We start from the raw sequence: 26,248 nt of genomic DNA, 5'->3' as shown, positions 1-26,248 counted from the left end.
CAGTCAAAAGTTCTGATCTGGGTGGTGATAATTCTAAACCCAGATGAACTGCAAAACTATTTACAGCCTTAACTAATTGGGATCTTTAGAAGCCATCCTGTTTTTTCAGTGATTCACTCTTACTTTCTCTGCCTCACGCAAAGCTATATCTGAGTAACTTCCCACTGTTGATGGTAACCAGAGCTGAACTTCCTGTATCAAACTTCCCCTTTGATCGAAGCTTAATGTATCCCTTATAGAGATGACTTACATCCTATTTTTCTTATCCAGAAGATTCGTTTTAAATATGTTGACCTTTCCTGCATCCCTTTACCCAAAATGGAATCACTGCATCTCTTTGGTCTCTCCTACTTTATGGGAGGCATTAGCCAAATTCCATGTATTTTGCAGCAATAATAATAATAAAACAATAGATATCAGGAGTACTGATTTATAGATTGAGAAGGCATGCTTTTTTCCTATATGGAGTGTTACTGGCAAAGATCTCCAAAGCAGACAGTGCCCTTTAGTAATTTGTCTCATATAGCAAATAATGCCAAACACAAGTATATCAAAGGATTTGGTTGATCAGATTTGATGACTAGGTGAATAAAATTGGAGTAGAAGAGAGCCATATCAAACTAAAAGTTGAGCTATAAAAAGGATACAAAAGTTCAGCTTCAATAGTAAATCTTTGAAGGCTAAAAATATGAAAATTGCTGTAATACATAAAAGAATGGCAGCACGTAGTGTGTCAGAAAGTATTTGAAATCTTAAATGCAAATCATCTTTATGGTTGTTTCTGCCATCTGGTGACCCCTTCCATTATTTTCTGTAAACCTTGCTGCTGGGTGAGTCAATATCTTCACCGGTATGAAAATTGGGTTGGTCATAAAAGGGCAAAGTTAGAATATACATTACACTTAGTCAAATAAAACATTAGCGCAGCAGTCTAGATGTTGCGGAACAACAGCTCCCATCAGCCCTAGCAATCGTGGCCAATGGCCAGTGGTGGTTGGGTTTCAATTTAGGAACCTCTGATGGACCAAAGATTCCCCACACTTGCATCAATGAATAGGAGATGGTGTTTGGCAACAATAAATATTTCAGGAGTTGTCTGTAACATTTTTATCATTTTGCACCTGCAGACCATGCCAAGAATAATAAAGAGTATCCTTTAATTATATAGAGAAGCTCAGTTGCCTCTTATGTTAACATTGGGGTAGTCTTTCTACATGTCAAAGGATCAGTGTAGCTTGTCGAATGGGAATTCACAGTTTGTTGCAGCTTCTGTAACCCCAGATGTATATTTTAGCCTATTTGCAGGTCGTATTAAACTGAGGGTGGGGAAACTATTATAGCCCAAGAGCCAAATTTGCTCATGGGCAACTCTCTCCTTTATACTTATTCCATCTTTTTTCTTAGTGTTTCAAGGCAACTTGACAGCTAGCAGCATTGTATCGGTTGAAAAGAGATTGGAGGGGCACTTGCCCATCCAGCTCAAACCTTAAGCCACACTGGTGAAAGATTGACTTCTGGTGATCAAGGAAAAATGTATTATCACTAGTTCTTCTAATTTTAAAGATGCACTCCATGCAGTTCTCATAAAGCATGGCACATTTGTGAGTTTCAGTTAATTACTTACTTTGTTTAAGGCATTCCTTAGAAGTTTTATTGACTAGTCCTCTGTAGTTGTCACCACTCCATTAGACTTTATGACTCTCTTTGGTGTAATAAAACTAATTAGCTATGTAAAACAAGCAAGTGGATCCTGTTCCGTAAAGTCTTCTCATAAATAACCATCCTTTTAAAGCCTCTTAAGGCGTCTCTGCTCTGTGTGTTTTTCTTCAGATAAATGTGAAGAATTGACAAATACATTTTGTCATCCTTATCTCCTAAGAATTCCTCTATCCAAAGCCTATGAAACTCTGCACTTGAATGTTTGTGGGAGCTGTTAAATGAACTGATGGTGTTGAATGTTTGTGGCTGACTTAGAAGTTCCCCATTTTGAGACCATATCAAATGCTGCCTTACTCAACTGCAGTTCATGACCAGTGTGGCCCATATGCTAAGAAATCCTGTTGCAGTGTTTGGGGGACTTCAGAAGTCCACAGTTGTGCAGGAGGAGTAATCCCGAGGCAGCTCTGGTCCAGTTTTTGAAAGGGCTCTTCTAGCATAGGAAGTTGCAACATCATGGACATATCCCATTTGGACCACTACCTAACACTCATCTCCTTTATCTTCAGCTTGTGCAGAAGATGCTGAGTTAATTTGGGGGCCTAGTAGTGAACAACTGTCAGATATGTTTCACCAGTTGTCTGATTTGTCTGCCTTGTTCAAAGACTAAAACTGGGTTAGGCATTATACTGTTAAGATTATTCTTAAGCAGTGGTTCTGATTTACTGTAACTGTTGAGGTTGTCTCCTTGGATGGAATATCTTACTGCTGTTCTGTTCTGTTTTTTCTTAACCTGTTTTGCATATGGTTAGGAATGGGTTTTTCTTTTCTAATATGGTTCAAATTAGCTTAATTTCAATCAGATGCATCATTTTTGGGTATGTAGTTTACTCAGAGTATCTATTGCCAGACAAGTATGGAAAGCTCCTCTGGCGTTGACTGTAGTTTCAGGGTATTTATTCCTTCTGTCCTGAGTGCAGAGCGGCACCCTGCAAGTGGGTTTAAAAAAAATAACAACAACAAATGAATACTGGAAGACCATTTCATAAAAAATTCTCACTACTTTGGGGCAGTTGGGGAGCATCTCCCATTGATCCTTTTGTGGTATTCGAAAAGGAGCATGTAGACTGAAACGTCAGATCTCTGAAAACCAAATGCTCAAATACAGCAGCTTTCCAAACTGAAGAGTGCTTGGTGGGAATTGTAATACATTGTATAGTGGTTAGTGTCAGACTAGGACCTGAGAAACCATGACTCAACCTTGAAGCTCGTTTCTCAGCCAGACCTACCTCAAAGGGTTCTTGTGGAGATAAGATGAGATGGGGAGAACCACATACAGTGGTACCTCGGGTTACATACGCTTCAGGTTACATACTCCACTAACCCAGAAATAGTGCTTCGGGTTAAGAACTTTGCTTTCTTAACCATTAGCTAAAGTGGTGCTTCAGGTTAAGAACAGTTTCAGGTTAAGTATGGACCTCCGGAATGAATTAAGTACTTAACCCGAGGTACCACTGTATATTAACTTGAGCTCCTTGGAGAAAAAGTGGAATAGGAATGTGAGAAATAAATAGTGCAGGCCTGCGTTGTGTGTGACTTGCATCACACCATTTACTATTCACCCATTTGCATTCTAGCACTTTTCACCTTGCTGTGATACACTCCAACCAGCTCCCAGGAATCTTCTGCGACCTTGTCCCTAGCATCATCTCCTGTCTATTTCCCAATCACACAGGTGTTTCAGTTGGCTTACAATTTTCAATCTCCTTATGTTTAGTTGTATGTGGGCTTGATTAAATTTATGTTGGGGTGGGTGGGAGGAGAGTCACACTTTGGCAGTGAGAAAATAAAGCTCCATAAATCCTTTTAATTGTCAAATACAGGGCATACTGGACATATGTCTTTTTATTGTGTCTCTTTTATACATTACAGCATGCAGAGTATGCTACATGGGTAATGGGTCTCTGTAAAATCAAAAGAAACACAAATTTGAAGAGCTTAAAACTGAACTCAGTAAGAGAGTCAGCTGTTTCCAGAAATTATTTACATTCTCTGATCATGAATATGTCCCCATTACCTTCCAAGAGAGCATTTCAATCCCTTTTAAAATTGCTTTGAATCACTCTTTGGCAATAAGAAGCATTTCACAAAATCTGTTTTGCAGATGTGGAATCTACCGCTTTTAAAAAGCCAGTTACACGTAAAATGGGTTTGCATTGTGGATTACGTGTCAGCCCTTCCAGCTGAAGAGTAATTTTGTAGATCTTCAGACTTTTCAATGTGAGTTTTTGTTTTTAGTCCGTGACACAGGCGCAAAATTGAATTTAAATGCCCTGTGTTTCGATGACTGCCTTCAATCGAATGTGTGATTAATTTTGGCATATTTTTCTGATGTTTACTTTTCAGCAATGCGGGCATCACCCCCATGCCTCATTTTCTTTTGAGCAGTGCATGAGCTTTATTAATTCCTTTACTAATCCTCTTTACGAAACAATAGACTCCAGCGGTTTGGCCTTCGTCCGTTCAGTAACAAATGTATTATGCTTTATTTATTTCTAGTTTCACCGTATTCTTTGTTTATTTGGTACGTTTATATACCACTTTTCCATCATGGAACTGAAGGTGATGTGCATGAGGTCCTCAAGAGAAGACCCAGGCTAGCTTAGCCTCAGGAAGGTAGTTACATCCTGTCGAAGTCTTAAGGAGAGAAGCATCAGTTGTACACAATGAGAAATGAGCGTGGGCAGGGCAGTGTGTTAAATGTATGAGAAAGCAAAGGTGGGTGTGGGGGTGCTGCATCCTCACACCCTGTTTTTTACCTTCCTCAGTCCCATCCTTATAACTGTTGGTCACCATAGGGATATTGTCTGGAAGCGTAGACCATGAGCATTGGTCTCATGCTCACAGCATCTTGATTACAGAAGGGAACTGCAAATTAACCAGCAGAACTTGTTGGTCAGGACCTCCTTGGGCTGAGGAATCAGGTGGCCTTGGGAAGCCAGTGATGCACTTATCCTAGCTGATAAGTGTATGGCTGAAGTAAGCCTTTGAGCTATTTCTTCTGTTCCCTTCTTAAGCTGGTTCATCTTTCATTTGTCTTGTGCCTGCTGTGCTGGCTTGGTTTGTCTCTTCTTCGTGCTTTTTGAAGTGCCCACCCCCCCATACCCATAACTTCCTCTGGACCCTGAGTGAGAGGCAAGAAAGGGAAAGTCTCCCAGGTTAAGAGACTGGGAGGTGAAAGGAAAGTTCCCAGTTGAGAGCCTGAAGGGCCTGCCTCCTTCTGTGTGGGACAAGGGTTACCTTTGAGAGAGGACTCTGCATTTTCTTTTCCCTTTCTCTTTCTCTTTCTCTGTTTTGTTTTTATTTAGATTAACTACTTTTATTTTATTGTGTTGTGAAAGATCTTTGATAAAATCTTAGGAGAAGAAAAAAAGAAAGAAAGAAACTTCCTCCATAGACCAGTAGGTGTGGATGTAACTCCCAGTGATATTTCTGTAGCTTCCTGGAGTAATAGGCATTGCCTGTTGGTATGTCAAAACAAAAGCTTTTGTCATTGACCAGAAGATCCATCATTAATGGCTACATTTTGCAGGATGCCCACATATGAAATGCATAGTAGTTGCGCGTCATGTACAGATTATGAAGGGCTGAAATGCATATACTGTATGGGTTGCCAGAGGCTTTTCTGTTTGGCGAGCCCAAATAATTCTTGGCATCTAACCATATACAGTTTGTGTGTCTCATAACTTGTATGAATTTGCTAGTGTGTGGTCCAGCTGTTGGGTATGCCCAATTTTGTTTTGTGAAACCTACTAGAAATCCGACTCTTGGTCTTTGCTCAGACTGCCTTATCTTCTTGGTAGATGGCTGCGTTGATACAGTAGTAGCATTTGACTTGGCAAAATACCTGATAAACTGTATTCTTGGATCCCAAGTCTTGGTTGTGTAGTCTAAACAAATGAACTTTGTCCAAAGTGCTCTTTGATTCATTTCTTTATAATTAATTATCTCCTCTCCCTGCCAAATATTGAAATGTTTTTATTCGTTGGATGCCAGAAGACGTTTGAGTTAAAGTCTGGAAGAAATTCAGCATTCTGAAAGGATGGAAGTCTGTTGTGTATAGGAATATTTAGCCAGTCCACCTGTATTTATGTCCTTCACCATTCCCATTCCTGCACTTTCAGCTGTTTTATGTATATCTAAGAAACAGTAAAATCCAGCGGTGGGGGTATGTCTATATATCTCTTCATAAAGCTTATATCTTGCCATTTGCCTAAAGTCCCAGAGTGGATTACAGCACTGAAAACATAAAACAGTGCACATAAAATAATAGAATATCAACAATACAGTTATATCTGAGTGGTGTGTACACCCTTACTAACCTAGAGTTCTCAGGATGTTTGGGGCTATAACTCCTATAATTCCCAACCATTATGTTAAAGTTCTTTACGAACTTGTCGTCAAATATATGAGCCCAGTATTGCTCCACAACTCTCCTGTTCAGTTCTCTCCATTCCCAACTGGAAGCAGTCTTTGTCCACATCGCTCCATCCATCCCCCACCCCAGTAACATTTTGCTGGATTCCTGGGCATGTTGAAAAGATAAGCAGCTAGCAGGCCCACCCATGCTGCCAGAATGGCAACTTGCCTGGCCATTAGGCCAGCGCAGATACATTTCAGTAATTTTAAAAAAAATCTAAATTGGCATTGGATGACTAGTTTGCGAGAAGGACAAACGAGCAGTAAGTGGCTTGAACTGAAGCCTGTGCTGCAGATGTGATGAAAAGCACCTCCTAAGGGTCACAGGCAAGATGCTACCCATGGGTAGCTATGCTTCACAATCCTCTAAGCTTTGCGCAGCTCCATCCTACTTATTTATTTATTCATCTAATATTTCTGAGCCCTACCTTTTATGAAAACCTTCATTGCAAGACAGCTCACAAAAACAAATTTATAAATAATATCTGATGCCGTACATTCCGTGCAACAATATTTGTGCATGAAGATGTTGATCTGCATGCTATCGTTATGTAAAACTAATGCATTACTAGGTGCTTGGGCAGTCTCTGTTTTCTGGTATGCAGCTCTGAGTATATCACTAAGCATATTTTCCTTATTGGGGGGGTAGCTTTTGGGTATACCTTTCAGTGTCTACTAGATTCCCCTTTCTTTCAGGAGCCTATCCAGATATAAAAGGTTGATGGATGGGTTTGGGGTTGCAGGTGCTCTATAATAAGCACACCTGATTCATGGTGAGGTGGTTTGAACTGAAGCCTTGGCATTCTGTTGCAAATTCTTAAAGCAGTCACGGGGTGCTTCCAGATGTGCTGCTTATGCAGAGAAAACGCAGTTGTAACGCCACACTTTCTAATGCAATTATGCCACCACTTTTCTAATCACAAAATGCCTGGAAAGTTGCACTGGAAAGCTTGAGATAATAACCACTAGCTGGCATTGTTGAATGACCCTCATGTGGACATATCAGGCAAGTTGTATAATCTCCACGCAAGTTTTGTGTGAGCAGACCAACATGAATGCTCAATGAACAGCTGGTCTGGACGCTCCCACAATCCATACTACTCATATAGCCTACTTCGGCAGCCAGTGAAGGACAGGTTGTTACAGAGCTTTTGGGCCATCTAGCCCATCTGCGGAACTTCAGGTCCTCTGTTGGAGCAATCCATGGTGGGTGTGGTGACCCTTGAGAACTCTTGTACTACTCCCACCTTGTAGCAGCAAATATTCCCTGGGCAATCTCCAGGGCTGTTTTGCTTACAATGCCTCATTCTCTGTGGGTCATTCTTCAGATTGAAGTGCCAACAGTGACCCAGAGAGCCCTTAGGAGTGCCGCTGTCACTCGGATGCAGCTGCCTTAGGCAGCTGCTGCCATCTGGAACTAGTAGCTAGCTAGATACCAAAAGCACTAATCCGCTGCCACTCCTGATCTGCTGCTCGAGGCAAGGGAATTATCTGGGCTAATAGGTGGGGTAGCCTTAAGCAGCTTGCCTTTATTTTTGTACTTGGTGGAATATAGTCTACCTGCTGTAGCACAGCAAAGCAGACCATCTAACCAGACCTGCTAGATCAGCACTGTTCAATTACAGTAATGTTCTGTGTCTGCAGCAGGCCATTACAGCCTAATGAGGAATAATTGGTCAACTTTGCACTTAATCTCACAGGCATAGATTGATCACTGCAACATCAAACTAAGTAATTATTCAAGTTAGCGTAAACAGAGAAGAGGTGGGGGAGGGAGGGATTGTAGCCATTTTCACACACACTGAACACATGGAGGCGTGAGCAGGATTGCACCCACTGCCCCTGCTCTCAACTGCCACATGTTCAACTGGAGCTGTGAATAGATACGTTCTCTGCACTATTGTAAATGAATTTCTTAGTAACTTCCTTTCTTTGCAATTTTATTCTCCTCTTGTCTTAACATTAGAGGCTGGGAGATGCATTGTTTTATTATGCACTCCTAGGTTTTCGGTATTAAGCACGCATTTAAAAGAATTACATAAAGCAACATTGCGGTTGTGGTTCGTTTGCGAAATAAGGAAATTGGGTTTTTCAAAACAACTGAGATTTATTTCACCTTTTAAACTGTTTGGCAAACCATTATTTTTCGTTGATCTCTTCCTTAGGACTGTGAGGACATGGGATGTTACCAATGACAAAAAGCACAAAGGTGTGTTTAAACCACGGTCAGCCCAAGGTAAACGGGTGATTCCCACAAGCTGCACCTACAGCAGAGATGGCAAACTCATCGCAGCTGGTTGCCAAGATGGGTCCATACAGATCTGGGATAGGAATATGAATGTAAGTGGCCATCTTTTTTCATACACCAACTGTGAAAATGGGAAGTGCTGAATGTGTAACCTGGTGAAATCCCTTAAGGCTTTTTTTCTGACTTAAAGTTATGCAGTCCCTTCCAACTATACCACCTTCATATATGCTGGCAAACAAATGTTATTGATTCAGGTGGCTATTCTTTTCAAGCAATATTAAATAAAATGAAGTCTTTTTTTTTGCGTTTTCCATCTTAACAATGGCCATTTCAAACATCCATTGCTGGCAAACGTTGGGGCTGTACACTCCCCCTCCCCTTCCCCATGTCCTCAAGATCTTCATGTGTTTCCAAACCAAGTTCTCCATTATGTCCGGAATGGGAAAATATTTTTTAAAACTTTGCTAACTAATCAGGATTTTAAGCCTCAAATGTGAAATTGCAGAACTAGAGTGCATCTGCAGATGTGACTCGATGAAATTCAGATTTAACTGAGGGTGAATTAAAGTGTCAGTGGTCTCTTTTTGTGGCTGTTTCTTCGCCCCCACTGCTATCCGCACTAAAATTTGCTCCCTAAAACTAGTGGTTCCACCCCTAACCACTAACTGAAGCAGGCTGGAACCCCTATATTTCCTTGTGAAGTTGTGTACAATGATGCTGAAAAGACTCGGGTTGAAAATGCACTGTGGATTAAATTATACAAGCAAAGATAGAGGGGGTGATTTTTTTTCATTCAGGGGCATCTGCAGTAGCTTGACCATCAGATGATACTCTGGCCAAATGGCGCTGAAATTTTACATGTCTTTTCTGCTTATTCATAAACACCTGAAAAGGTGAGCATGCACACCCGTGTATGGTGTCATTCCTAAGGCACACAGAAGTTCATGCCGAGAAAGACATGAATAAGCAGACTATTAGGAATGCTGCTGTTAACTCTACACCAGGAAACTTAATATTTGAATACTGTCTGCATTTACATCAACAGCCGCACAGGTGATGAAAGCCAGCCTCTGAAAAAATTATTATTCTGTTGGAACAAGTTTACACTTGGAATAGCTTCCTTAAAGCTTCATGCCATTAAGAAGTTTTACTAGGTTTATAGTGGAAATAATAACAGAAATAAAAAGCTGGCAATCAAAATTAGTCAGAATTTAGCTGGACTAACGTTATTGTAGGCTTGTGGCTGAATATTTATGATAATGTAACTCCTTTCACTTCCTGTACACCTCCCTTTCTGAAACAGTATGAAAGACTGAATAGGTTGATATTGCCGTACTAAATTATGTGACGACAACATTGTTCTCCCAGATCACTTACTTTAACAGCCAGTGTTGTGGAGAAGCTTTGTCATACCTTCAAGGATTTACTATGTACACTTTTTTATTATTTAAGAGGAAGTATTCTTGCTTAATTATCAGGATCAAAAGGTTTGTTATAATAAACGAAACACAGTTAACCTGCAGACAGTGCAAGTAGTTGGGAAGTAGAGCACTGCTACAAGTCAAAGGGAAGGGCAATAGCCATGCTAAAGAGTTAGGGATTGCCTCCTTGCTCATATGAAATTTATGTACTGAGTTTTTAAAAAAATGCTTTGAGCTTCTTTTTACAATCAAGCAAAATGAATTATTATTATTATTATTATTAAATTGAATTTATATACCGCCCTATACCCAGAAGTTTCAGGGCGGTTCACATAAAAAGATTACAGTATACAAAATAAAAATAAATGCAATAATGCAATAATACCACCCCCCCCAAGAGCCAAATTTTAAAAGGATATTGGATGTTGATCAGGTCAACCAAAGGCCTGGTTAAAAAGGAACGTTTTTTGCCTGGTGTCTGAAGGTGTATAATGAAGGCGCCAGGCAAACTTCCCTAAATGTCTAAAGTGGCAAACAATAATAAAACACAATAAAATAACAAAGCAAACTAATTTTTTTAAGTCATTCTCTTCAGTAACGCATAGCCTGCAAGTTGTAAAAAGCAAGGGAATGGTCTCACTCAGTGATCAAGCACTGAGGGGAAGGCAACCTTGCTGACTTGTAGCCCATTACTAGGGCTTGAGTCATGCACCAGAAATATTTATTCTGTCGTGAAGCTTCACTGTTACAGAAAAGAGAGCATGGCTGGGAGGAGGAAGCATACTGTAGCAGTCCTCACAGAGTGCTTTCCCCCATTGCTCAATTTTCCACAGACGTCTGGCCCATCAGCCTGGAATAAATCCAAGACTTTCTTGAATTTTAATAAAGGAAGGATAATATGACATCAAGAGGAGATAACCAAGAAGCTAACCAGAGTTCTGTTATATGTGTGCTTCTCTTCGAAGAAGAATGCCTCTTTGCAAAACTTTCTCTGATAGTTCACATACAGGTTTTCCATTGTGTCACAAAAACTTCATTAATTTTACTTCTGGTGCACAGAGAGCACAGTTGTGCACATGCATAGTTTATGAAAGCATTCTGTATAACAAAATAATAAACCGTATGTGAAAAGTTCGAACAGTCTCCACAGACTTCGCATTTTCGTTTTCATTGAGTCATCGTCGTTTTTTGGAAACTTGATTCACCCATTTTTTACCCTTGTGTAAAATAATACCTGTTAAGTCATTATTTTTATTATTATTGCAATTTCCCCAATTTCTATGTTACAGTTAAAATTAGGTGGCAACGCTCCCCTTCTGACCTCCTAGAGAATAGAGAGGCAGACCTGTGGTGTTTCTCTTTTCTCCTCCAAAAGGGTAAAGAGAACACTTGTTGTTACAGATACCAAACATAAGAAGATTCCCTTCAGATGCAAAGGATCATCTAGTCTAACATCCTGTTTGAGAGCAACCTGCTGGATGCCTCTGGGAAACGCATAAGCAGAGCATTGAAGGCAATAGCCCTTGTCTGCTGCTGGCATTTTGTGACATACTGCCGTGATGTACTGTAGGTTCCACATAGCCAGCATGAGACGTGGCCAGTGATATGCCATGAATTTGTCTAAACATCTCTTATTTTATCAAGTGGGTGGCCATTGCCAGATCTTATAGGTGTGAATTCCACAAATTAATTGTGCATCATACGAATTACCGTATTTTTCGCCCTATAGGACGCACCATCCCATAAGGCGCACCGAGTTTTTTTGGGGGGAAATAAAGGGGGAAGAAATTATTTCCCCCCCAGGGAAAGCCCGAGCTTCCCCCGACCCCAGCCCCCAGAACAGGCAACTCTCCGCAAGCCGTGGGAGCCCGGCGCTGGGCTCCCGCGCCTTGTGGAGAGCCGCGCGAAGCCTGGGTGCGCTGAGCTCAGTGCGCCCAGCCTTCCACATTCAAGCAACTCTCTGTGAGCCGCGGGAGCCCAGTGCCGGGCTCCCGTGCCTTGCGGAGAGCCTCGCGAAGTCTGGGCGCGCTGAGCTCACCGCGCCCAGCCTTCCACATTCAAGCAACTCTCCACAAGCTGCAGGAGCCCAGCGCCGGGCTCCCGTGCCTTGCAGAGAGACGCACGAAGCCTGGAGAGCGAGAGGGGTCGGTGCGCACCGACCCCTCTCGCTCTCCAGGCTTCAGCGAAAGCCTGCATTCGCCCCATAGGACGCACACAACATTTCCCCTTCATTTTTGGAGGGGGAAAAGTGCGTCCTATGGGGCGAAAAATACAGTACTTCCCTTTGTCCTGCCCTAAATAAACTGAGGAGGAAGCACCTCTCTCCTATATATACAACTGATTTTTAAAAGTGTTGTAAATTTGTAGATGTTGCAGATGTGTTGTAACTGGACAGCACACAAACATGTACAGTGCTATGCATTTTTAATTATGCTTTCTCTGTATAGTTTATAGTTTTGGTGGGCTCTATAATATTATAATGGTTACAGAAATGAGTCTGCCGCTTGTGTTCCGCTTTGTTTCATTTCTTATTTAATGATAAAGTAACACAAAAAATAGGAATGTAAATACTTCAAATACTTTCGTCAGATTTTTTCTTGAGTTTTCCTTCAGGTTGAATTTTGCCTTGCATCATTCGGTTGGAAATACTATTATTTACAATGCAAATTACCCAGTAAATTAACAAGGTGTTTGACTGTTGGTCAGGTTTACAGCAGTCAAAATTGCTAACAATGAGGAAAAACACCCTTTCTGCCTTTGTTTGCATGACAAACTGATGGTTTCATAGGAGCCTTTGAAGAGTACCTAGCTACATCTGGAAATTTCTTGAGTAAATATAAGATGAAAGGCATCCAAATAGACAGTATATTTTCCTCGCAAGCTCAAGGTAAAGTTTCCATATCCACAAGTATCCCACACTTCTTTTTCCAGAGGTATGTGTGCCAGACCTCTGCTACAGAACCTGAAAAATTTCATACAGCATGCCAGAAGCAAATATTAACATTTTCCCCCCTGCATACATCTGGTCCGGCTTCTACTTCCTAGCCTGAAAATAATGCCATATGATCATCCCATGCTCCTCCCTCTGGCTAAGATTAAAAAGGACACTGTTCTGTTTCTAAATGCATTCTCTCTTATATAATAAACAGTTTACACTAAGGTGCTATCCAACTGTTTGTATTAGCTAATACAGTGACAAGAGGCAGCGCCGAAGCTTGAGCTCTGTCGCCTCGTAACAAAAATAACTCAGTCAGACCTCTTTAAGCACTATCCGAGAGCAGTGCAGGTTCCCCCTTGTTTTCAACTACAAATAACCTCCCTTGGGAAAGGAAGCAATGTTTATACCTCTCTGTGTCCAGTTCATACATGGAGAGGGGAGGGAGAATGATATTTTGGCTTTTCAGCCTTCTTCTTGTTTTGGATTTGAGAATAAAATGGATTGAGAGAGGGGAAAGTGAGACCTTAGACCCACACGGGGGGAACCTGCCATAACCCAACCACTGAAGAAGATGGTTATTCAGTTATCTTTCCCAAACTGACAACATAACTCGTTGTGCACTTCATGTCCTTGGGTGATAGATTTGGGCAGGTTTTGAGTGGTATCCACTGTATTTTTCACTCCATAAGACGCACTTTTTTCCTCCTAAAAAGTAAGGGGAAATGTCTGTGTGTCTTATGGGGTGAATGCGTGGTCCCTGGAGCCGAATTGGCCAGGGGCGAAAAGCAGATCATGCTCTTTTTTTTAGAAAGAGGGAAGGGGGTGTTGAAACAAAGCCGCTGAGCAGCTGATCAGCAAACAATCGGGAGGGGAAATAAGGAACTCTAGCGATAAAGGAGGCTGCCACAGCATGAACCACAAAAATCATACATCCACTGTTTCGTTCAGAATATTTTTTTTCTTGTTTCCCTCTAAAAACTAGGTGCATCTTATGGAGTGAAAAATACGGTATCTTGTTCCATCAGTGCAATGATCTTTGTTTATGCAGCAGAGCTTCCCCCTCCCCTCCTTCTGTTCTAGGGATTCCCCCACCCCATTGAGGATTTTGGGTGGGAGTGTGGGGCATGCACAGGGATTGGAAGGGGGAGTTTCTTGCACAAGTGAAAATCCTTGCACCGGTGGAATGAGCTAGTTCCCTTCCCAGCCCCCACACGTGTCGGCAGAGCATGGATATGCATGCCCCGCCCCATTCTGCCCTCTTCCTGGTCCAAAAAGACCCGCACATCAGCAATCACACGTCAGTTGGACGTGCCTAAAATGGCCATCGCCTGTATAGCACTGAGCCCAGTGAGCAGAGAGGTATTGTGTTCTTAGAACTCTTGTTGAGAGAGAGAGGATGCAGACAGAAGCCTGGCCTGCTAAGTCCTACATCTTTTTAAGGCATTGGTGGCTCAACCATGCAAGCAAATTGGGCAAGCGCTTGGGGTGCCAAAATTCCAGGGGTGCCTTCTTCAGCTTTACCTACATGTCTTAGAGAGAGCGGTGTGCATTTGTGCACAGAGGCTGCTTGGCAGCTCATCCGCTGAGCAATCTGCCTCGGATTCCAGGAGATGCGGCTGAGATACAGCTGCTCCACACTGGCCACAGTTGCAAAGGAAGGCAGTGAAGATGATGAGCATTACCAGTGGAAATAAGACAAATAAGATTTGGGTCACCTCTTGATCTTGAATGGGCTTTTGTTATACTACGCAGTGTGTAGTAGTTGCTTAAGGCAGTGATGGCCAAACAGCCCCCCAGCTGTTTTTGGACTACAACTCCCATAATCCCTAGCTAACAGGACCAGTGGTGAGGGATGATGGGAATTGTAGTCCCAAAACAGCTGGAGGGCCAAGTTTGGTCATCACTGGTTTAAGGTAACAAAAAGCTGTGGGTTAGCCCTGCTTTAAGAGGGCCCACCATAGTGTATAAGAACTTAGGCTGATGTGATTCTAGGAGAATACACAGAGCGTGACAGTGTTCAACACCAACCCAAACAGAGGCATGTTTGGAAAATAGCATATAAATAAAGTAGCTCAGACCTCTGCTACATAGAAACTCAAGAACTGGGAATAATGACTTTGGCATTTGGACTGTTGATAACAGTTTTAGGTTCACACTTTTTGTTTTTTCACACAATAACGAGAAACATTCCCTGAGAGCTGAGGTGGAATGTACAGTATCGTTTCCAGATTTTGCTGCAAACAGTGGCCTATAAAAATTGATGTTTCAAAATAACAGCTCTTAACATATTCTGATGAAATTGTTGGGCTTGTATTTTGTTTTAATGAGTTTTTAAAACACATTTTAGTTGTGTGCCTCAGATTATTTGAACTTTTATCATTTAGATTAGCAGGTATTCAACCCAAAAGCAAGGAAATTAGAGAATTCAGCTTAGTGCTACAAGAGGAGAAAATGACACGGCTTGATTTGTCTATTACCTGAATATTGATTTACAGCAGGGACGAGGAGTCTATGGCTCTCCATATGTTGTTGAACGGCAACTCCCATCATCCCTGACCAGTGGCCATGCTTGCTGGGGTTGATGGGAGTTGTAGTTCCAATCTGGAGGTTCCGCATCCCAGGTTCCCCATCCCAGTTTTGCAACATCAGTCAGTTCGTTTGCTAGTTCCCATTTTGTGGGGAAATGGAAGAGACCACAAGGTGTTTTATCCGCCATCTCAGTTTGTACACGGCACTGTGGTCTAAACCACTGAGCCTCTTGGGCTTGCCAATCAGAAGGTTGGTGATTCGAATCCCCGCGACGGGGTGAGCTCCCGCTGCTCGGTCCCATCTCCTGCCAACCTAGCAGTTCGAAAGCACGCCCCCCCCAAAGTGCAAGTAGATAAATAGGTAAGGTAAACGGCGTTTCCGTGCACTTCTCTGGTTTCACCAGAAGCGGCTTAGTCATGCTGGCCACATGACCCGGAAAAACTGTCTGCGGACAAACGCCACCTCCCTCAGCCTGTAAAGCAAGATGAGCACCGCAACCCCAGAGTTGTCTGTGACTTGACTTAACTGTCAGGAGTCCTTTACCTTTACCTTAAAAGGACCAGCACATCTAACACGTCCCTCTCAGTCCTGTGAGAAAGGTTCAGCTGAGAGGCAATGAGCTTCTTGGCTGAGTGGGACTTTGAGTCCAGTACTCTAACTAATACACTACACTGGCTGTCAGTATGATGAGCAAAGCTATGTATGATTTTATATATGATGTGATACTATATGATGGCATCTGAGGTTTTTTATATTGTAAACTTTTCCCAAAATAATCTTTTGAAAATAGTGGTATCCTAAAACCGATAATTAATGATCTTGCTAGAGAAGTCGTTTTTGCTATAAAATGAATTATTTCTGAATGCTCATATTCTAGTTACTCATCAAAATAGAGTAGCAGAAACAAAACTCTTCCTTGTGTAACTATACCTTCATGTGCCCCCCTTTTGCTAAATATAACAAAGCAGAAAAATGGGGAAACATTTCTCCCCACGATGTTGCTACTACATGAAGCTTGCTTTTCAGCAGATGTTGATTCTAGGCAGAGAGGTGGAAGGGACAGAGTGTTTTCCAGCTGTCTTTTATTTAACATATGACTTGTAGTGATGCTACGCAGACTGAAACCAGATACGCTTACGGAAGAACTCTTTCTAGAAGCAAGTTATTCTTTTCCTTAGATAAAGAGTTAAATGTAGTGGTGTATGTAATCCATGTATGTATAGCCCATGTATGTTTAAATGCAGCGTGGACTTAGGCTCATGACATTAGGCCCCTAATTCGCCAAGGCTGGCAGACATAGGAGCCAGGTCCTTGGACCAGCAGGAAGGAAGGAAGAATGTGAAACTCTGATTGGAGAACTGAGCTGTAGGTGAAGCCAGGAGAGGGGAACCTCACTAATGTGGCCATCCAGACTTCAAGGCCACACCCCCTCTTCCCAGGCCACACCCTTTACTGGCATGGCTTTCCATCTTCCTTGAGTTTTTTGGCCTGGCTAGAATATGTCCTTGAACTCTGCTAATGCCTCTAGTTGGTCTGGATGGAGGTCAGAGAAGGACCTGTGAGTTTGGGTAGAAACTAATTTACTGTAAAAGGTAAAAATTACATTCATCGCTCCACCTATTTTTGCCTTTGGCCCCACCCACCACTGGCATGTGGCCTTCAGAAGATTGTCCTACCCTGCCTTAAGCCTAAGGGAGGCCTCCTCATAAACAGCAAGCCAGCCAAATTCTTAAAGAGAGCAGAAATAATTGTATTTTGCTGCCAAGTAGAAATGAGAATCTAACCACTTCTTCACTCTCTGGATTTTGATTCAGTGGAGCAGATTCTCCTCATCACTGGATAGGACAATGGACTTGCCAAATTTGCTGCATGTAGTATGTGGTAAGCTAATCTGAACTTGCCCAGTGGCGCAATGCCCATGAGAAGCATTTTATTCAAAGTATTTAAACCACAGTATATCATGGGACTGGATTTCCATAATAATGGCCAAGCAAAAGGTTAAACTGGGGATTAAAAGCATAATTTAGAGAGGGAATGGTGAGAACTCGCTACTTTTATGTGTGCGGACATTTTTCATGTAGAGTGCAAAAATAAAGAAAGACCAGTTGAACACTTTCCAGAAACTCTATTTTTTATTAATGATATTTATTGTTTCATGTTGGCCAATTAGCATTATCATTTTTTAGAGATACAGACGCTTTACGAGACATCCAAATATTTTACATAGGATTTCATTTTTAAAAAAACTGCACAGATGATATTTCACCCGGCTGTTTGGAGAACATTTTCCCATAAAATAGTTTTGGCTGCTTAACTATCAATAGTCAGCCATATGTTTTCTTTGATATGAATTTGCAAATATTGCAAAATGGTGGACTTTTTGCGGCAGTAATATATTTTTTCTTGTCTCATTTACAGATAACTTGCTTCTCAGCTGGTAATTTTCTATATCAGGGTAGTCAGCATGGCGTTCTCCAGATGTTCCTTGACTGCAATACCCATCACCCCTGACTATTGACCATTCTAGCAGAGTGTGATGGGAGTTGTAGTCAAGCAACATACTGAGGGCACCACATTGACTACCTCTGCTCCTTTGCAGCTTCATCCATTACACAATGATAACTAATGACAATCATTCATTTTAATTTATCATATTTCTATCCCACACAGTGCAGCCTATATGAGCCTGTCTCAGGTTCTCCCAGCAGCATATGAGATAATTTGGGCTTCCATGTGTCCAAGATGTAAACCATGGTTTGAAGTTAACTGAAAGTTGTAACGTATTCCAAAGCTGTTAACCATGGTTTTCCAGTTTAGATGAGATGGGAAACTACAGTTTATGGAAGACTATTTAAGTTTGCTTGCTCCCACTGCGAATGAAGCATGTGCAGCCAAAAAACTTAACAAGAATAAGCCAAGATATGATCATCTTAACTCTCTTAATAACTCAATTTAAGTGCTCGGGATTATTCTTAGATAAAAATTCAGAGACTTTTCTAAATGAGAGGTCTAGTAAAAATGAGTTTGTAAATGAATAGTTCACCTTTTAATTAGTATGAGACTTATTGTTTGAAATATATTTTAGTACTGCTTAGGAGAACATCATTTTTCAAGACAAAGGAAGTATTCCCAAAGTTGCATACTGCTGAAGCCAAATGGCATTCAAACTCAAAAATACTTGTTCTAAATCTTTAACCCAGGCTTTTTGGCAGGTCTTGGTTTGGCATGTGAATTTCCCCCATCTTTTGCTGCTTTCAAGATACATCCAAAAAGACAGATGATATATTTTGTCATCTTAAATCTTATAAACCTGGTGTAGGAAGGATGAGAATGATGTCTCTTGAGTTTTTTAAAAAGTGTTTTTATATCTTAGTCATGCATACTTGCCTTTAACTCACATAAAAGGGAGTGATATCCAGGTATTAATATCACTTGGTTGCATTACTTTTTTCTGGACTGTAAAGCTAAATAATTGGAAATGTTACAACTTCTTCCCACCCCAAATATACTTAAAAGTACATAAAAGGTGTTGGACAAGTATTGATGGACATCAGCTGTAGCTCTGTTCCCCCGTCTCACCCAAGATTTTTACATTGCTTGGCTGTTTTTTTTTAATCCAGCAAATGCAATAAAGGGCATTTGATGTTCTGAAGGAACCAGGTGTGTACAGTCTAAAAGTAGCAAAGCTTTTTAATATTTTATTTTCTTCACAAACAGGTTCATACCAAGTTCCACTGCAGGCAGGCACATGCTCCAGGCAGTGACACTTCATGCTTGACATTTTCCTATGATGGTACAGTTCTTGCCAGTCGGGGAGGTAAGTGACCATATTTTCTTCCATGTCTGCTGCTGAATACAAATGAGGCTAAAGTTTGTGCTTAACTCGTGCAGCGGAACTTGGTGCAGCTTGAAGATTTTGATGGGACCTTGTTCACCATTTCTTATTCATTTGTCTTTTCCCCCTGGGCCCGGTCCCCACAACTATCAAGAGGGAGAGCACAAGGCCGGTGCACCATCTCCTCAATCTTATCACTGTTTGCATGCTAAGAAAGGGCAGGTAACTGTGCAGAAACAGCCAAGTGGTGGTAGAGGAGGTCCAGGGGTCATCAGTGAGACCTCTTGTCGGGTGCCAGCATGGTTGCTTGAGAGCGAACAGGCAAGACCAGTCTTTTCCAGGCTTTATTATCTGTACAAAACATTTGCAGTGCAGAACGTCTCAAGTCCATGTCTGCTCAATCGGTAGCAGAATCTGGGAGTGGGTGGTCCTTAAACTTTCCCCTGCATAGCAGTCTTTTGACCCCCATCCTACGCCTCCCGTCTCTCAGTGTAAACTGCGCATAAACCAGAGAGGGTGTGGGACCTGCCTCCCCCTCGCTTTGCTCAGGCTCGGTGTTGTGGCTCTTTCTAGCATCCTCTGAGCCCTGCATCCCCTCCCCACTGGAGGCGTGGCTTCCCTCCTCTCCAGAGGAAGAGCTGCTTTGCAGGATCTTTGCCTGTAACACAACTGCTCTTCCACCTCTTGCCTCTAAGCTGATGGCAGTTCCCTGACATCCCTGCCTGCAGTTGTGTGGCCCTTAACAGGTACCAAAGCAAGCTGATGTTGGGCCTGGCAGGACATGTTACCAGAAACACAGGGTGCAACCAAAACAAAAGACCCATGTTAAGTTCCTCCTTCCCCACGCTTGCAACTTGAAATTCATGTCCAGCTGTCATTATGATGAACCTTTTCCCAGCAGCACTGGTGTTGTCTGATCTCAGGACATGAGCAAAGTTTAACTACTTGTTGCGGAATGAGGTATGGCAGACCACACCAGGCTGCCATTTTCAGCAACAACCCCGTGTCTCTGATTACACACACTTCAGTTGTGCAACAGGGTAGAACAGTAAGACGTGCTCATAATTCATCTTGAAGGTAGTGTGTGCCGAATTAATTTACTTTCATGGATGTTCTGTCAAATTTTGCATTTATAGTTTCTAAAGAATTGTGACTGTTTTATTTCACCTCTGTTGATTCCCGCCCCCCTCCAAACCCCCATGCTGCAATCCTCAACCATCCCCAGAATGTCATAGGTAGCCAGGTGGCTGTTCATAAATAAATTAGGATCTAACCCAGATGCTTTGCTTTGATCTAAAATCATTTTGAAATTGGGTGTTTAGTGTGCAGGTTCAAAAGCTGCTTTAAAAATCACGCTGTCTCAAGATAGGTAAGCATAATTGTAGTCATTTTTAATACGTAATAAAAAAAAAGTGAGAGCGCATTTGTGCTTTTGGTAATGGAAGTATTTCTCTGGACCTTTACCAGCAAAAGCAGATGTGTATTCAGCAGTCAGTCTTAGATTAGCGCACCTGCCCAAATGCAAGGGATCAAAGAGGAGATCATGTTTGGGGGAATAGGAACTTGCAGTGAAACCCTGATTATATTCCTTGGTCTGCGATGCAGTTTGCCTGTCGGATATGAGAGAACTGAGACAGGGCTCAGCTGCAGACACAAGGGAGAAGGAACAACAGAAGAATTGCTTATGAATGTTCCCAGTTTCATTACCATTGAGAGTATGCTTGTAACTTGACAGAAATGCAAGAAAGTGATGTTTAAAGATCCACTTCTGACCCTGAGAATAGGTCTTAGAAAGCATCTTTGGATATGTTTTTTGCAGCACAGTAATAAAAGATGATTCAGTAATGAATGAGTAGCTTAATCATAAAAGCGAGGCTGGATCAATTGTGAGGTGTCCTATCTTCCTGCTGACATGATAGAAATTTACAAAGTTTACACGTCTTGTTGCTTTACATTAAAAGTATCATGTATCATGGCCATAGCCCTGGCTGGTAGTTTTTACTATTTATTAATTTAGAGTGTTTGTATCCCACTCTCTGCCAGAATGGCTCCTGGAGTAGTTTACATGCAATCAACAAAGTATACAGTTTGATGTGATGCAGAACAAAGAAGCTTTTCCTAACATATTTGTTAAACGTTAGTAACAACCATCCCATAAATCCTCCAGAGAGACGATTGTGTCAAGGTTTAGTCCGTCAAGGCCAAAGAAGCCTTGATTGCAGTTTGTTACTCTGAGAAGCATATTTGAACAGTTGCCAGATAGGCTGTTGTTCTGCAAACATTTTTTAAAGCTGAATTACTTAGCTTTTATGTTGCGATGTGGGATGCAGTTAGAAATCGTAACCCGAATTGCTATTAGGATTGTATCTTAAGACATAAATTACATGTTGTTATTCTGTCATACTCAGTTGCTTGGTCAGTAAGAGGATTTGTCATGCCCTTGCCTCACATGTAGAGCCTTTCTTCCTTAGTCTGCATTCCCCCGCCCCGCTCGTGGGCTCTGGGATCTCAGAATCAATATTTTTTCCATGAACTGCCAAATCAGGACAAGCTCTGAGGGCCTCTGCTAGCAAGAAAACCTGGCTAGAGCAATGACTCGGCTGTCCTGCATTTAGGATTGCTACTGATTGCGATAGAGTCCCACTCTACAGTTATGTGCCCTTAATAGCTGTGTCCCCAACCTATTCTGGGGAAACCCCCAAAAGTGACACCTTTTGTCTGGAGTCAAGAAAATAAAGGTAAAGGTAAAGGACCCCTGGACGGTTAAGTCCAGTCAAAGGCGACTATGGGGTTGCGGCGCTCATCTTGCTTTTAGGCCGAGGGAGCCGATGTTTGTCCACAGACAGTTTTCCGGGTCATAGGGCCAGCAGGACTAAACCGCTACAGGCACACGGAGGACCATAACAAGTGCCAGAGCGCACAGAAACACCGTTTACCTTCCTGTCGCAGCAGTACCTATTTATCTACTAGCACTGGTGTGCTTTCAAACTGTTAGGTTGGCAGAAGCTGCCACAGAGCAGCAGGAGCTCACCCTCTGCGGATTCAAACCACTGACCTTCCGATCGGGAAACACAAGGGGCTCAGTGGTTTAGAGCACAGCTCCACCCGCGACCCTGGTGAGGGTAATGCCTGCTCTATGAAGGGAAGCAGTTTCCCTTAAGCAATTGTCCACCACAGTGATGGGATTGTTATCCTACCCACCCTTCTCTATGCAAGAAGGGAGCCCTTTCAGATATTTGAGGCTTAATTCATTTAGCTTTTTTAAAAAAGTTTTTGTTTCTATATGCCTCCTGAAAATATAGTAAGTTCACCAGCAATTCAAAATTTCCATGTACTCCTATCAGAAATCCTGTCAGTCTTCCATTGTGTCATTAGCCAGGGGACCTCAGAATTAATGGCACTGAAGAACTGCCCAGCAGAATAGAGAATTTGGAGATTGTCTGTGACTTGGTTCAGACATAATGGGAAACCATGGTTTTCCCATTATAAGTAAAAATTATAGGCTGCTTCTTTCATTTTTAAACTAATTAGTCTCTGAGATATCTGAAGTCAAAACTGCAGGTTCTTTAAGAACAAACCAGGCTCTGAAACTATGGTTTGAACCTGGTATTTTTCTCATCAACCATTGTTTAAACAAACCACCAGGAAATCTTTAAATCTTTCACTTTAAATTTAATTTTAAAGTGAAAGCAGACACATTCAGTCCCCTAATCATAGATACAAAAGAGATGGGGCAGGGAAGTTCTAGAACTCACAGCTCCCTATGGCTTGAACTTGCAACAGGAAGCTGTGGTTTCCCAGTATGCCTGGATTGACACATATCCCAGTGTGGAGAGTAAGAAATCATCAATACTTTTGGCTGAAAAGAATTCAAAACTCCAACTTCCTCACTTGCCTTGAACAAATAAATGTCTGTTATTTGACATTTTTTGATAAATTGATTTTTAAAAATGTTGTTTTTGCTTTTACTGATCTCTCTTTCTCTCTTTGCAGAGGGTAGCGAGAAATAAAGAATGCCATTCCTCTAAAAGTTTGGGAGAAAACCATTAGAAAGATTGGTGGGGCAGGGGCATTTTCTACATTGGCCTTTATAATATTATAGTAAAGGAACAGAGTGTTTTTCTTCATCATTGCTTATTAAGTCTTCATTTTATATTTCATAGGTGATGATACTTTAAAAACGTGGGACATCAGGAAGTTTAAAACACCTCTGAATTCAGTTGTTGGTCTACCTAGCTTCTTCCCAATGTAAGTACCTTTTTGATTTAAGATACAAGGAATTACATGCTGGTGTCAGGGAAGACTGATTCAATGAAGTACAGCTTCTTGTTGAACCAATCTTGTTGAATAGATTCTCCTCACCATGTGCCCAGCTCACCAAAAAAACTTGAGTAGTAAGTTGTGATAGTGACCACGTTTGAACCATCACAAGGCTTGTTCAACATGTGTAAATCCAGTTAGGAAGGGCAGTTTATGTTGACAGGTTTAAAAGGGGGCACTACTACTACTTAGAATGTCTGACATTTTGTCTAGACCTCTGACTGATGGTGCCCAGAAATGTTAAGGAGTTGGCCTTTGATTTCCCCCATGCTCTTATTCCTAATACTGATGCCACGTTCTGTTAATTGTTTGTGCCTGAGATAGTGGATTTCTCCTTCCTCTCCCCAATGTCCCCTTAATCTACATTAGAAATTAATCCAGAGAATCTGTCCTACTGAACAGATTTTGCTCCTCTTGCTGATATTCTCCTCTTAATTTATTAAGTTCTACTGTTGTGGCTACTCAGTGGTATGACATACATGTCATGGAACTAGCTCCCTTGTAATCCTGGGTTTGTTGGGGTTGGGATACATTTGTCCATGTAAAAGTGCATGATATTATTAAAAACGTTAGCAGGGTTGACATAAACATGAACAGTAAGAAATGTAAAGGATAAATTTAAAGGATGTGCAGTATGAATACAATAGAAAAATAAGAAACAGCAGAAAGTGAGGGGGGAAGTAGTGGGAAACATTATATGTTTTGTGTAGATTTATATTCATTGCTAAAGGGAAAACTAAAAACTATATATGTGTGTGTACATGATACAGTGGTACCTTGGTTCTCAAACTTAATCTGTTCCAGAAGTCCATTCCAAAACCAAAGCATTCCAAAACCAAGGCGCGCTTTCCCATAGAAAGTAATGGATTAATCTGTTCCAGACTTTTAAAAACAACCCCTAAAACAGCAATTTAACATGAATTTTACTACCTAACGAGAACAGCGATCCGTAAAATGAAAGCAATAAACAATGTACTGCAGTCACACAATCAATCAATCAATCAGTAGATGAACTGAGTTCCACACAGTCACAAAATCAAAACAAAAAAGCCGCAAAAACAAAACTTCAGCGTAACACTCAAAATGGAAGTTTGGCACTCAAGGCGGAAGTGTGGCACTCAAAACAGAAGCGTGGCACTCAAAATGGAGCACGTTTGGCTTCTGAAAAAAGTTCGCAAACCAGAACACTTACTGCTGGGTTTGCAGTGTTTGGTTTCCAAGTTGTTTGAGTACCAAGGCGTTTGAGAATCAAGGTACCACTGTATTAGGTCCAGTGTAGCCCCACCTCTCACTCCTTCCAAAGCTGACCTGCAAGTTAAGAAACAGCCTCAGGAGTCTGCCCTCCCCTTTTCCCTTGTTGATCTTAACTATGGTTTGCCATTGAACTTGCATCCTGAGTTCAAAATCTGTGCTACATCTGCGCTACATCTTTAAAGCCAACTAGACAAGGGAATTGACATTGGGAGAGGAAGACTGGCTTCCAGCTTGCATTTTTCAGGAAGTCAGAATTACATCTCCACTGTATGCTAGGGTTACTGTGCTAGAGCTCTTTAAGCTTGTAATGCAAATTGATTTTCGCATGCTGTTTTTGCTCCCTGCTTTTACTCATGTACAGCACTTATCTCAAAGTCTGAGATTAATTTTGAATAATGTAAAAAGAAAGCACTATTTAGTCTTGAGAGTGGACTTTGACATTTCGGAACATTGGTTCCTTGCTTTGAGAGAAGAGAAGGGAAACAATATTGGAAAATAGCCCTGTTTACAAGTTCGTATTGTTATGTAAAATGGATGGGTATGATGTTGAAAATGGATATTTTGACCTACTTACTTACTAAATAATGATAGCCAGATTTTGAAATTTTCTGATTGTTGTACGCTAGACCTTACCCCCTTTCCAGTGCTGAAATCTTTTCGAGACATCTCATTTTGCTAGTTTTGCCAATTTTGCATATTGGAACACAGCTGTGATTTTAGTTGTCATACATAATTAAGGGTTTAACACAGAGTTTGACATAATACATAAATAAGATTTCAAGGAAACCAATTCATCTGTTCTATACTTTATTTTCAACAGGACCGACTGCTGTTTCAGCCCAGATGATAAACTACTTGTTACTGGTACTTCTGTTAAGAAAGGAGTTGGAAATGGAAAACTTCTCTTTTTTGAGCGTGAGACATTTAAGAAAGTGTATGAGATAGATGTTACAGATGCGGTAAGCCAGAGTTCAGTGTATTACTTGATTTGTTGCTTTTATTCATACATGAAAAAGGATTATGTTGTCACTTTGGTATGTATAATTATAATTGATGTCGTTTTTAGCATATAGGCATATCATTAAATTCATGGTTGAGATTCTGTAAGATCAGGATACCCTAGAGTATATAGTGGTACCTCGGGTTACAGACGCTTCAGGTTACAGACGCTTCAGGTTACAGACTCCGCTAACCCAGAAATAGTACCTCGGGTTAAGAACTTTGCTTCAGGATGAGAACAGAAATAGTGCGGCGCCAGCAGGAGGCCCTATTAGCTGAAGTGGTACCTCAGGTTAAGAACAGTTTCAGGTTAAGAACAGACCTCCAGAACAAATTAAGTTCTTAACCCAAGGTACCACTGTACCATGCTAGTTTTGGTAACTGCATAGTCTCTTACAATAAAAAAAATTAACAATAATAAATGATTTCAGTAAGATAAGCAGCAGGCATAATACATGAGTCCCACAAATAGTGGGCAGTCATGGGACTTCAGAGGGCTCTTGCAAACTAGATCACATTTAGCAGGCATATATGTGAATTTGAGTGCATAAGTACAGTTACTCAGATTC

General features: G+C 41.4%; 1 protein-coding gene across 1 annotated transcript in view; it reads left to right on the top strand.

Annotated features, from left to right (window-relative positions):
* The window catches only part of WDR70 (WD repeat domain 70), a 117,030-nt gene that overhangs the window by 64,131 nt on the left and 26,651 nt on the right, over window positions 1–26,248 (top strand). The window contains exons 10-13 of the mRNA XM_081212908.1: window positions 8,301–8,475; window positions 18,989–19,088; window positions 23,270–23,354; window positions 25,501–25,639. Coding sequence (XP_081069034.1) covers window positions 8,301–8,475; window positions 18,989–19,088; window positions 23,270–23,354; window positions 25,501–25,639 — 499 coding nt within the window. The remainder of the gene's footprint in view (window positions 1–8,300; window positions 8,476–18,988; window positions 19,089–23,269; window positions 23,355–25,500; window positions 25,640–26,248) is intronic.

The sequence above is a fragment of the Podarcis bocagei genome (genome assembly GCF_964188305.1).
Source record: "Podarcis bocagei genome assembly, chromosome: 11".
NCBI classification, from domain to species: Eukaryota; Metazoa; Chordata; class Lepidosauria; order Squamata; family Lacertidae; genus Podarcis; species Podarcis bocagei.
Note: the sequence above shows the minus strand (reverse complement) of the source record. Positions and strands in the feature narration are given on the sequence as shown.